Raw genomic sequence first — 14,349 nt, 5'->3', positions numbered from 1 at the left:
TTTAGCCCAACCTCCCATCTAAAACAAGAATCCCTTGTCCAATATTCCTAACAGATATCCATCTAGTCTAAATGAAGCTCAAAGTTATCATTAGTATGCTTAAAACAGAAATCCAGAAAAAGTGACTACATTGTATACCACAATGCTTTGCAGAAAACTTAACCTATGAAGTTTTCATTTAGCTAAGGATTTTATTTATACTGCATGTAACTTCATTAATTCATTATTTCAGTAAATCACAAATAAAACTTTGCAATCAAAGTCAATTTCTGAACTTGATATTTATATTAACTGGCATATCTACAATTTCATTTCTCCATACTATGTTGACAAATTCTTTAACATCCTATTATATGTTCTTTCTCTTTTTCTCACCCCTAACTACCCCCCCCCCCCTCACCTCCTTGCCTTTTCTTCATCTGCAGAGAAGATATTGGACTTCATAATTTCCAAAGTCTCTTCTAGGACTAATTCTATGAATTATATTGTCTCTACCTGGCTCCATAATCAGGAATTTTTTCTGGCATTTTAATTTAATATCCAACACACACAAAAAATAAATCAAAGAAACAAAGAAAATACCCTAAAATAGATGGCATAAATAGCACTTTAGGATTTAGGGACAAGAAGAAACTGTTCTCTGGGCAGATATAGATTTGTGAGGTTCTACTGAAGAGTGTGTTGTAAGTTATATACATTTAATCAAGATATCATTTTTCTAATGTACCATTTAGCTCTATAAATAAGGGAAGAGTTTATGACCAATCAAGAGATTAAGAGCATCACAAGAAATAAAATTAATAATTTTGATTAAATGAAATTTAAAATGTTTTGTATAAAAAAGCAAAGTATAAAGCTTATAAGTCTTTATGAAAAGAGAAAAAGACGTATTTGTAGAAAAATATTTATACCAGCTCTCTTTGTGGTGGTAAAGAATTAGAAATTGAGGGCATACCCGTCAATTGGGGAATGGCTGAACAAGTTATGATATATGATTATGATGGAATACTACTGGACTATAAGAGATGGCAGGCACAAATGGTGTCAGAAAAACTTGGGACTTATATGAACTGACATAAAGTGAAGTTAGTAGAAATAAATGAAAATTGTATATAATAACAGCAAAACTATATAATAATTGTGTATGATTTAGCTATTCTGATAAAGACAATTTCAAAGAACTCATGATGAAAAATGCTATCTACCTCCAGAATCAGAACTAATGAAATCTCAGTGTAGATTGGAACATAATTCTTTCTCTTTATGTGGTGGAGACAGGAGAAAGGGGAAGAATTTGAAACAAATTTAAAAAATAAACAATAAAAATAATTTTATTTAAAAAAAATTATGAGAAGGATGGCTTCAAAAAACCTAGAATACTTATATGAACTGATGCAAATAAGCTGAACCAAACCAAAAGAACAGTGTACACAAGTTACTATATTACTGTAAGGATGATCAACTGCGAAAGACATCAGCACTCTGATCAATACAGTGATTAAAGACAATTCCAAAGGACTCAAGATGAAAAATTCTAGCTACCATGCCCAGAAAAAGAACTCTGGGAGATGACTAAAAACCATTACATTGAATTCCCAATCCCTATATTTATGCACACCTGCATTTTTGATTTCCTTCACAAGCTAATTGTACAATATTTCAGAGTCTGATTCTTTTTGTACAGCAAAATAACGTTTTGGTCATGTATGCTTATTGTGTATCTAATTTATATTTTAATATATTTAACATCTACTGGTCATCCTGCCATCTAGGGGAGGGGATGGAGGGGTAAGAGGTGAAAAATTGGAACAAGAGGTTTGGCAATTGTTAATGCTGTAAAGTTACCCATGCATATATCCTGTAAATAAAAGGCTATTAAATTAAAAAAAAAAAAAAAAAAAAAAAAAGGAAAAAAAAATGACTGAACAACTGGACAGGACTGAGGACTATAAAAAAAAATGACTGAACAACTGGACAGGACTGAGGACTATAAAAAAAAAGAAAAATTCTAGCTACCTCAGAGAAAGAACTGATGAACTCAGTAGTATAGACTGATACGTAATTTTTAAGCAGCTTCTTATTTTCGTTTATGTGTGTAAGCTTTCTTTTGCAACATGGCAGGTAAAGAAACATTTTTTGCATCATTTTATATAAGTAATCAATAATCATATTGTCTTTTAAAGGGATGGGGAAGGGTGGAAGGGAGAGAACTTTGGAACTTGAATTTAAAAAATAGGTGTATGCAAATGGCTGGCTGAGTCCTTTACTTCTCTAAGAAAAAACAAGGGGCTGTCATTTCATTTAATTTTATTTCCAAGTAAATTTTAGTGTTACCTACGAGAATATCAGTACTGATTCTCTGCAATTGGTTTAATTAAGAAATAAACAATAAATACCATCTTATAGGATGATTATTTCTTCTAAAAGAGAACATTGTCATGTGCCCAGCAGAACATCAGGGAGGATTACAAAAATTTAACAAATACCAGTTCAAGAAAATAAATGCATTACTAGAAGAAATTATATTCACAAGTGTCTGTCTTATCTTTACTTCCTTTTAAATTGTTCTTTTGTTTTCTGCTGTGTAACTTTTTTACTTTATTATTCCCTACCCCTCTTCCTTTCATCCCTCTTCCCTCAAGCAGGCTATAGTTAAGAAAAGGATATTTTATATATACATATGTAGATACATACTTACAAATATACACACACACACACACCCCATCCCCCCCCAATTATACACACACATCTTTCCTATCCCTGCTATTTCCTCTAATTCTGCTCTTTAACTTCCCTTGCTATTACTTAATTTCCCCCCTCCCATAGATTCCTCCTTTGTCTTCTTCCCTCACGCTTTGCTTCCCTGTCCACCCCTTATTTCTCACCCCCCCCTTATTTCTTTATAAATTTTGGAGGGTGCTATACCCCTTCATGGTATATATATAGTGTAGCTTATTGAACCCATTACCATTGTTGAGTAGGTTTTCAGAAGTATAAACCCTCCCTCTAACTCCCTCTACTGCCTCTGTCTATTCTTCCTCTGCATTTCATTTGCATAACATTATTACTATTTTTACCTTAATTTTGTCCTGATTTTTCTTTTGAATTACCCTATTGTTGATGTCAATTTTAAACATATGATATGTTTCCCATGTAAAAAACAAACAATTTGTCCATACTGAGTTCCTTGAAACTTGATCTTTGATATTGGTTCTTATTGGTTAAATTTCCTATAAAGTTCAGATTTGGTTGATAGAAAGTCCTGAAAACCTGCAAATTAATTGAATGTCATTTTTTTTCTCATTCAATATTATAGTTTTGCTGGGTATGATATTTTTGACCACAGGCCTAGTTCTTTTGATTGTCAGTAGATGTGATTCCAGGACCTGTGATCTTTTATTGTGGTTGCTGATAAATCCTGTTCAATTCTAATTGTAACTCCAGAATATCTGAATTTTTTTTTTCTTGTTCCTTGCAAAATTTTCTCTTTTATCTGGACTGTTTCAAACTTTGGCAATAATATTCCTGTGTGTTTTCCACAAAGGATCTAGATTGGTGGATTTTTTCTATTTCTATTTTCCCCTCATTCAATTTATTTATTTATTTTTAAATATGGGGATGCTTTCTGAGAGAAAAAGGAAAAGGAAAAGCATTGGAAAACAAAACTGGGAGGGGGAGAAATGCAAATTAAAAAATAACAATACATTTTTTAAAGGGTTGAATGATATATAAACTACCCTGAATAATATCACAAAAATTAAAGCAACTATATTTTAACAAAGAGGAAACAACCAATTACTATAATGTGGAAGTTATTTTTGAATCTGCTGTCTATCATCGATTTGTGAGAGCAAATATTAAAATGGCAGTTGCAACCACATATAATTATATAGTGCTTTTAAAGTTTACAAAGCACTTTATTTGAATTATTTCATTTGATATTCAAAATGTTTTAAAGTAAGTACTATAAGTACTATTTGCCTCCTTTTATAGGTAAAGAAAATGTCAGGGAGGTTAAATGATTCAGTCTTGGTCACATTTCCACTATAACAAACTCACAAAGGAATTGTGAATAATGACAACAATAACAACTTGAACCATTCACCAAGTTATTTACATGGAAAAAATGGGAAATGGAAAAAGGAAAAGATAATGATGCTGTTCAGTAACAGCTTGTACAGAAACTAATTATTAAAAAGTAAATGCCACAATGAAGATATAAGAAAAGTATCCAAACTACTTCAATAACTTTATTCAATGATCCTTTTGACTACTGATATCAAACAAGGCATTAAATAGGATGATACATGACTGCCAAAAAGCATCTGTTACTGTTGTGGGGGGAACATTAGTTTCATAGTCAAAACAACAGAACCATATAGATGAAGTCATCCTGTTTTTAAATGACATTGTATTGACTGTATTAAGCCCGGAAATACTATAGAGTCTTGTTAATTTACCTCACAAATAATGCTTCAAAAGGATCTGAACTAATAATTTACACAAAGGAAAAGTGAAAAGAATGTGAAAGAAGTGAAAGAAGAATGTCTATTTCTAGTTCAAGTCAACAAATATTCACCAAGCACTCACTCAGTCCAAAATACTATGTTAGATTTTGGGGATACAAAGGCTTAGGAAAGAAATACTCCCTAAATAGCCTCAGGAGCTCATTAGATTAGTTATAACAAAATTTTAGAAGGGAGATAGCACTGAGAACTTGGGGAAATCAGGGAAGCTTTTACAAGAAAATCAGTGAAAATGGAGAAGAAAAAAGTCACTCACCCTGGGTGACTTAAGGATAAAGGAGAGACAGATAAAAGTACAATAAAAAAGCAGTCAGACAGTAAAGAAGGACCAGGAAAATAGTGTATAGAAGCCAAAAAAGTACAAGACTTAGAAAAATAGAGTAGCCAACAGTATGGAAAGCTACAGAGAGACAGATAGAAGAGAATAAGGATCAAGTCCAAATGGCATATACCTGGGACAATCTATTGGTTTGTTTGACAGATGACATAATGTATCATATATAAGACTCCACGTGGAGTCAAAGAAGCTAAATTCAAAGCAATCCCTGATATTAGCTGTATTCTCAGAGGTAAACATCCTATCCTCCCCAAAGCTTCAGTTTCCTATATATAAAATGGGTATAATAATTCTTACATTGCTGACTTCACAGAGGAGTTGTGAATAAAGAACTCTGTATTATCTTAAAGTATATAAGGTGGTATATGATTATTACTAGACCAAGAAAGCAAACTAAATAACATTTTTGAAATTGTTCACTTTTAACTCCTCCAAGATACTCTCTGAAGCAAAACCCCACCTTTTTTATACCAATATTCCTCCAGTGAAACTATGACTGTTGTTCACTTAATAACACAATCTCTGAATAAGCAAACCCATGGGTTTTGGCGTGGAAAGAGTGTTAAAGGGCTATATGCAGCTTGTTACCAACAATAATTTGTGCACAAGAAGCAGTGTAAAAAAGGTGATGCATGTCTGGAAAAGGAGGAAGACTATCACATAGTAAAAGAGCAATATCAGAGGGACAGAGGAAATACTATCCTAGTTCAGTGATCTAAAAGGCCTCAATAAAACTTGTGGGTGTTCTGTAAAAGAATTTAGGGAGGATGTAAACAAAAACTGCACAGCAAGAAAAAAAAAAAATGATTGATTACGATCTTCACTATTTGAAGGAATCCCCAAATTGATGAGATCATGGCTCCATTGTATATATAAAATGTCCTTTACTGATTTTTTAGTGGAATAACATTTCTGTTTCAAAAATTGAATAAGTTTCTTGACTATGTAAAGATCCTTCAAAGTACATATACTTGGGTTGACTATTTTAAATAATTTAAATGGTGTATTTCTTCAATATTCAGTATTCTAAAGACTCCTAAATATGTGATTTTTTAGGAAAAATAATGGAATTTAGCATTATCCAACACAATCTATATCAGTTCTTTATTTCTAAAGTGATAAAAAAAAATACATTATAAGATTCCTTGAATTTCTATCAACAGTTTAATATTTTTCTTATATAGAAAATGGCTAGCAGGCTTTTCAGACTCATAACTTCTAACATATCACCAAGGCCTTCAAGGATCTATGAAATCAACAACTAAAATTCATTGACTCCTTTCAATCCCTAAGACCAAAATAATCTAAATCAGCAGTAGCTCAATAAAAATTCTTATTAAATAGTTTTGTTATTATATCAAAAATTTAAGATTTAAAATTAAAACAACTGAATTCTGGATTGATTTCATATTTTTTTTAAATTTTAGAATCATTCTCCATCAGTAACACCATCAGCTACAAGGGCTATTTTAAAGTTAAAGTTACTTTCTCTAAGATATGTGAAACTTGATTTGTAAGGGAGATTTCTAAGCCAATTTTATTCCCTGCCATATGCCACAACAAAATTCACATTACTTTTATTCTCTTGACCAAACAGCTAAGGCTTGATTTAACAACAGAAGCAAGACCTACATAATCCTGACCTTGAAATGTTCAACTCTCCCAGTGTTCATTACATACAAGAGATTCAACTGTAATTGTTATAGAATATCATATTTACCAAGTTCGTCCCAGAGCTGCCTATACTTGTCAGTCATTGCAGTGCCTTGTTGCCTCCAAAGTGAGAGACGGGGGTCAGCCATGAACTGCTCTGTTATCAATGTCAACATTCGAGCGCCATTCGAGTCCCTCATCTTCAACATCTCTCTCACCTAAGGAAAACAGGACACTTACAAATAAATTTGCAAGAAAAACACCACCAAAAGGAAGACTAATTCTTTTTTTTTTTTTTTTTAATAAAGCTTTGCACTAGGCTCTACCACTACAAAGGTAACAGAGCAGCTATCAATGCTCTTCACCTCCAAAACGCTATAATGTATTTACTTGTCTGCATACATGTTGTTTCCCACTACTAGACTAAGCTCCTTGAGGACAGGGCTAGTTTCATTTTTATCTTTTTATCTCCAGCACCTCACACAGTGCCTAACACATCATCAATGTGTATATATAAACTGATTAGAAATATATCAGAACAACTTTCATGCAGAACTATTTGGTTTATATTTTGTTCTACTAATTTGGACAAGGACAAAAAAATAAACTATTTCACTCATTCAACAAAAATGCACTGTTTTGAATGCATCACTCAGAACCTTCATCCTTCAACATTAATAAACTTATAAAGTTCATATTTATAATGCAAATAAGAGTAATAACTATATAATCCATGCTTCGGAAAACCACAAAAAAATAAGTAAAGCAGCAAATACAGATTTTTGAGTATATAATTTTACCAAAGCCAAGTTTCAGTATGATTCTACTATTTTGTTGAAATGTGGCAAAGGTTTTTATGACAGACACTCCTCTTTCCCATGCTATTGTAAAGCATAGTGATATGATGACTCTCCAAATGGTTTGTTCCTCATTTCCATAGCTGGAATTAAAATGCTACCCAAGAAACATCACTAGGAAGTCTCTTTCCAGGCACATAGTTTACACTTCTGCTTCTGGTTTCAATTATGAATCCACTCAAGATATTTCCTTTTAAAGCCTTCAAACTAGAGTCTGCTAAAGTAGAATGTAGAATTCTGTGTACTCTTAAAAGCTATGCAACTAGAAAACAAACTCCAATAGGTCCTAAGCAATCAGAAAAATGATAAGTATATGACTAGGTGATAAATTCTACGTCGGCTGCCTGAAAACTGGCACAGCTAAATTCAAAAAAGTCTCATAACTGAATTGGTTTAATATGGTGAATTTTTTCAGGACAGAACACTCAATAAAGATTAACTAAAGCATGGATGGCATGTGATATGTTTCACTGGAGGAAGTACCCAAGCCAATGAAATCATGAATCTTAAAAACTGAAGTATTCTCTAATTGCTTCTTTAATAAACAAAATGTTCTGCCTGTGAATTCAGGTGAAATAGCTTTTACGATGACAAATGGGAAAAGTTGAGAATGATGGTCCAGAAGGTCACATGCTCTGTTTCAAAATGATTCATGAACTACAATTATAGGAATCTCTCATTTAGATAAGCTCAGATGGGTCTCTCCCATAAGCATCTTCTCTTTCTCAGCATTCTCTCAAACCATATTCAACATTAATAAAATGTAATATAAGAACCTCAGAAAACATCTTGACTGAGAACATTAGGCTAACATCCATTTTAGGAAAGTGGAGACTATTGTCACATATTCAACAATTCTACAGCTCAGTTGTAAACTGTTTCCTCTTCAATGAAAAAACAATGGAAGAGAAAAGAGAATTTTTGTTAAACTCTTACTCTTTGTGGAGTACAGAGGGAGAGAAGGAAAGGCAAAATGCTTAATAAAGCAACAAATTTCTCAGACATGAGCATAAGTTCTTAAAGGTGAAGGTAACAGAGAAACTACTTCAGGATTGAACCCCCATCGGGTAAGATTTCCCTGAATTCACATCAGGGAGCCATAGGGTGAAGAGCTCCTAACTGGCTGACAATAAGAATCTTAAATGGATTTTGAAATCACTTCTTTCTCAATAGCTTCCCCTCTAGGGCAAAATGAAGGGCGTCCTGTTGCTCACACTCAGGCAACTGCCAAGATCACTATGAACCCTCAAAGGGCCAAGTTAGAGTGTGGGTCTTTATAAATCAAGAAAAGTAAGTACAGCTGTCTGATAACAAGAGTGGTCCAGAAAACAGTCAGATTTATTATTGTAGAAAATAACTCCTTTCACAGGACATAACCAGTTAGAAGAAGTAGATACTTATCTTGCTGATTTTTTTTTAAATGCACATGTATTGATTGTTTAGATATGTAATCAAGATGTTAATGGATTTATCTTTCTAGTGGGTTTTCTACCCAAAGGTCTCCCAAGTTAACGAAAGCATAAGTACAGTACCTGCTCTACAAATAGGCACATTAACCACAACTATCTAAAGCCAATACTTTACTATATCTAAAAACAAAATGATAACCAATTTTCTCATGTCCTGAAAGATCACTGAACCTCTTTCTGGATTAGTAAAGAATGATGATTATTTTCAGTATATTCTAATAAAAATATAGGTAAGTACGTTTTTGCTACACTTTAATTCCCTTTGTGTATGCTGTTAAAATATCTATTAATTTGAATGTTGGGTTCACATTAATTACCTCATTCCTTGACCATGTCTGAAAAGAACTGATTACATTTCTATGGAATAAAAAATGGCTTTAATCATCTTAACTACAAATACAAGTTATCAAATTTATCAAAGAAATGAAATTGTTCATTTTCAATGAATAAATTTAGTTGTGATTCCAATCATATTGGAATCTGGAATAAATCTGGAATTGGAATAAAACTGAATTTTTATCTAATGAAAAAAGAGGTAGAATTTACTAGTTCAGTAGTATTAGAAAGAATGTTACTCAGTTGCTCTATTTTGGGCTTGGTACAACAAACTTCCTACACAACAAAACAGGTATGATGTAAGGCATTAATGAAATTTAAATTAAAAAATGTCTTTCTGATCCATACATTTTTGATGAAAGAACAAATGTTATTTAAAAATACTTTTAAAAAAATTCTCTTTTATTTAGTGTGAGAGGAAAATACAAAAAAAAAAAATTTCTGACAAGTTAACTTGGGACAGAAAGGCAATGCTTATTAAAATAAGTGCTGCATTTCTACTCAAATAGGAAATCACTGAATAAAACATTAGCTTCAAAATTAGGCACAGTACATATAACAAAAACAACAAAAACAATCTCTAGGAAATGCACGTTCTGAAAAGGAAGTGAGCCAGTAACAGAGTGAAAAGCAACAGGATAAAAGACAGATAACATGGCTACCGCACAGGTTTCCAGAAAAAGGTAAAAGGGAAAAATTTCCAGGGCTTTAAGCTCATTCCCTTTGAAGCATTTAGGAGGCATTAAGTTTAAGAAATAGAGAATGAGAAAGCACAGATGAGCTGCTATATATACCTCTGAAAAGCATACTGACATTGGTTCATGATACAATGAAAAACTGTGGAAAATGATAATGAACTCATGACTTCTTCAACATATATACAAATCATCACAATTCTATAAATGAAGACCTAAGACAAAAATGATCTAAGTCTTAAACTAAGTTATCCAACTAAGCTAAGACAGTTTAAGGATAGTCAGTAACTCTGAATCTGTATTTATAAAAAAATTAACACAACTAAATACGTGGATTAGAATATGTGTGTAGTTTTTGTAGAACCCTTACCTTTGCAAAGAGCAAGTTAAGTTGTTTCCCTGATCCATGGTACCCACCCTGGGAAAGGAAGAGTTTAACCTGTTCTTGAACCTGTTCTTCATCTAAGTGCCAGCAGTTTTCATCATCTATACTAGCACCTGCTGTTGGATCAGGAGCACCTACAAAAAAAAACAAAAACAAAAACCGATATATACCGCATTAATATTCTTAGTTGACAGGAGTATCTGATAAGATAATTAAAAACAACTAACATCTTTAGCTCAAGAAAACTTTACTTAATTTCTGTTTCAACACTCTGTTGAAGAAAATCAGTATTTATATGTTTTATAGTAATCACCCCCCCCCCTCCTAAAAAAAAGTGATTAGAAACACATCCAATTACTACTGGATTATTTCAAATCAAGATATGTCAAAATGCAAAATATCTCAAATTACACATATCTCAGTTTTCTAAGAATATGTAATTTAAGCAATTGTGAAATGAGTTTACACATTTGATAGAATGATAGAAAATTTAACGTGATATTTATAAAACTCTACAATACAGATAATATAACTATTTCTAAGACTTTGGAAAATATGGGAGAATGAGAAGGCTTAACTGAGTACTTTTCTTTACCATTAGTTTATGGGACTTTTCAATATTACCTGCTACTATATGAACCACATGCTTTCATAAATCTTCAATTGCAAAAAACGAGAAGATTAAAAAGAGAATCAGGCCACATGGGAAACAGCATTACAGCTGTTCTATCAACCTAGGTTGTAGAATTACCTTGCCAAACTGCATAAATATTTTATTACTTAAGTATATACAAAAAAGAACAGCTATGTAGACAGCTAGCCCATCTGTGTGTACCCTTTATGCAACATCTAAATTACCAAGCTATTCAGGTAGACATGATTAGCTCTCCAAGATTGCTGGTGATTGAGAAAAGGGATACCATATTAAGAAATGGTACCATAAAATAAAATCTTTCATTCAAAAGTCAAAGTTGTTTCCATCTCATTTTGTTATACCTTTAAAAAAAATAGCTTTAAAAGCTAGAATGTGATAATATACTTAAAAAAAATCCTAATGAATGAACTAATAAAATTAATAACCGCAGTAAACTAACAAGACAGAAAATGAAATAAATCCAGATAAATCTTATAGTATTTCTATATAGCACTAATAAAATTCAATACGAAGAGACAGAAAGAGAAATCCCATTTGAAATCACTACAGAATGTATAAAATACTTAAGAATTTTTCTTTTAAGATATACATACACAAGAAGTATATAAATATAACAACTGTTTTAATAGCTTTTTTATTTTTCAAAATACATGCAAAGATAGTTTTAACATCCACAGTTGCAAAACTTGTGTTCCAAAAAGTACAAACAACTGTTTACAGAAATAAATACTTAAATAATTGGGAAAATATTAATTGTTTGTGAGTAGGATAACACAATATAAAATGACAATATTACCTAAATTGACTTACTTATTCAATGCCATATCAAACTTCCAAAGGATTACTTTATAGAATTAAAAAATAATAATGAAATAAGCGTAAAGGAGGAATATATTAAGACTTTTAAGAGAAATAATAAAATAGTAAAATAATAAAAAGGAGCTTGTTCTGCTAGATTTTAAATAATATCATAAAACAGTAAAGTTCCAAAAGTGTGCAACATAAGATATTAAAAAATCATATCATAAGGAAATTGAAGAAAAATTTAAAAAACATTACTCATTAGATCCATGATAGGAGAAATATTTGTGAGCAAATAAGGAATAGTGATGATTACAAAAAGATGGATAATTCTGGTTACATAAAGTTTTTATACAAACAAACCTAAAAAAGCAAAGAATAAAAAGAAAACAAATGGGATGAGGAGAATCTTTGCAGTAAATTTCTCTGGTAAGGGTCTTATTTCCAAGACATATAGGACACTGATATAAACATTCCAAAAAAAACAAAAAACAAAATACCAAACCCTTTCCCCAACTGACAGTCTAAAGATAATGAATAGATAATTACCAAGACGAAAAGGAAAAACTCAGACTCTGTAGAGCCATATTAAAAAATATACATATTCCAAATGACTGCTAATTAGGGAAATAAAAATTAAAGCAATTCTGAGATTTTACCTCTCATCCTTCAGTGGTAAACATGACCCTAAAAAAGGGACTGGGGGAAATGGGCTCAACAACGAACCACTGGTGGACTTGTGAAGGAGCATAACCACAGTGGAAAGCAATCTTGAGTTACAGACAGATAGTTATCAAATAGTATAGACCCTTTAATCTATCTTTACCACTGTTAGGCCAAAATCCAAAGAGATCAATGAGGACAAGTTTTTAATCAACAAAAATACCACAGTAACTATGTTGTGGCAAAAAAACAAAACATCACAAAAAGGAATGAAACAAACACATGAGCAAAAAAAACTTAGAATGTAGAGGATGTCCAAAAAATGAGAAATGATTGAATAAATCATAGTACATGAAAATTATGAAGTACTATAAAAAATGAGAAAAACATTTTCAGAAAGACTTATATGAACTGAGGCACAATGAAGGGAGTAGAACCAGAAAAAATGATCTAAACCATAACATCAATATTAGAAAAATGAACAATTTTGAGGGCTTTTATAAACTAATGGATGAAATCAAATAAAATCATGATAACAATATGAACTGTGATCTATTAATATAACAACTATTCATGATTGTGAAGAACAGATTAAACATAAAGAGATGATAGATTCAGGGTATAGAAAGATCTTTTTTTTATGAGAGAGGCAGAATATACCTACTGGTGGAACTTATTTGATTATGTTACAAAAAATTTATTTTTCTCTTTTTATTTTTCAATGGGTTAGGGAGTGGGAGGATAATAAAAAAGTTCTATTAATTTTTTAAAGCATGTGGGGGAATATTATAATGTATTGAATGCACTTTTAGATGAGTTTTACTTTATTACAAAAGAACGTTCACGAAGGAGAAGTAATCTTTAAGTATTATAAAAACAAAACATGTTAACTAAAACCATAAATAAAATAAAAACAACAGCTAGCATTTATATAGTACTTTGTCAAGCAATTTAGTTATCTCATTTGATCCTTGATAGCCAGAGATTGTTATCAAGTAACAGTAGCTATAAATGTGAATTTTAATGTATTTTCCTTCCCCCTTCTCATATTTTTGTGAAGATGTCAAGGACTGGTAAAAATATTTTAGGACTAAAAGGAATCTAAGTCAACTAATCCATTTTTCTGGCTCAAAATAAAAACATCTTAAACTACTCCCAGAAAGATAGTCTAATGCTCTATTCTTTATCCAAAAATATCCAGAAGAGTTCAAAATCTTTTACTGATTTTTCTCAAAATTTATATTGGGGAAATCCTTGCTAATATTTATATTAACAATTTCCTCCTTGACAATTTTAAAGTCAGACTTTCATTGCCCTTTTCAGTGGAAACATTCTTATTTAATATATTTTTAAATATTCATATTCAAGCTAAAATAAATACAACACAATAAATACAATAAATAACCAACTACCACCCATGAGGCAGGAAAGTCAGCCTTAAGGGACAAGACAGTACTAAAGAGTATATGTTAGACAAATCAAACTCACTACCACTTTGAATATCATTGTCCTTTAGACTCCAAAAAGACAGTTCAGAGATCCTGAATCCAAGAGCTTTGGTAGTATTGTTTTCAAAGTAGCCCCTGAAGCCATCATCCCAGGAAACAAGTCTTCTGGACATACAATCTGGCAATTGCCCTTTCCATAGCTGCTGAAGACCCAGAAAAAATATAGTTCTTGCTACCAAAATCTCCAGCATCATCAAATGGCCCAACATCAAAAAATGATAGGATTTTATCAATAGAAATAACATTAAAAAAGATTACAGTCTGCTTTGTTGCTTCATCCCACAGAAAACAAGGTTTTTCTAACTTAAAGCCAAAACCTTCCATTTTTACTGTCTACTTCACTAGAATATGAGCTCCATAGAGAAAGGGACGGTTAACTTTTCCTAGTATTTGCCACACCACACAAAACAAACACTAGATAAATGTCTCTCTCCCCTGCCTGCCTCATTCACTCTTCAGGGTTA

At 31.8% G+C, this 14,349-nt stretch overlaps 1 protein-coding gene across 1 annotated transcript in view; it reads right to left on the bottom strand.

Moving 5' to 3' along the window:
* The window catches only part of ZSWIM6 (zinc finger SWIM-type containing 6), a 197,731-nt gene that overhangs the window by 42,737 nt on the left and 140,645 nt on the right, over window positions 1-14,349 (bottom strand). The window contains exons 3-4 of the mRNA XM_031965403.1: window positions 10,244-10,392; window positions 6,584-6,734 (exon numbers count right to left, since the gene is read on the bottom strand). Of these exons, the coding sequence (XP_031821263.1) occupies window positions 6,584-6,734; window positions 10,244-10,392 (300 nt within the window). The remainder of the gene's footprint in view (window positions 1-6,583; window positions 6,735-10,243; window positions 10,393-14,349) is intronic.

This window comes from Sarcophilus harrisii, chromosome 1 (assembly GCF_902635505.1).
Source record: "Sarcophilus harrisii chromosome 1, mSarHar1.11, whole genome shotgun sequence".
In the NCBI taxonomy this organism is placed as follows: Eukaryota; Metazoa; Chordata; class Mammalia; order Dasyuromorphia; family Dasyuridae; genus Sarcophilus; species Sarcophilus harrisii.
The sequence above is the reverse complement of the archived record's forward strand: the minus strand, read 5'-3'. Positions and strand labels throughout refer to the sequence as shown.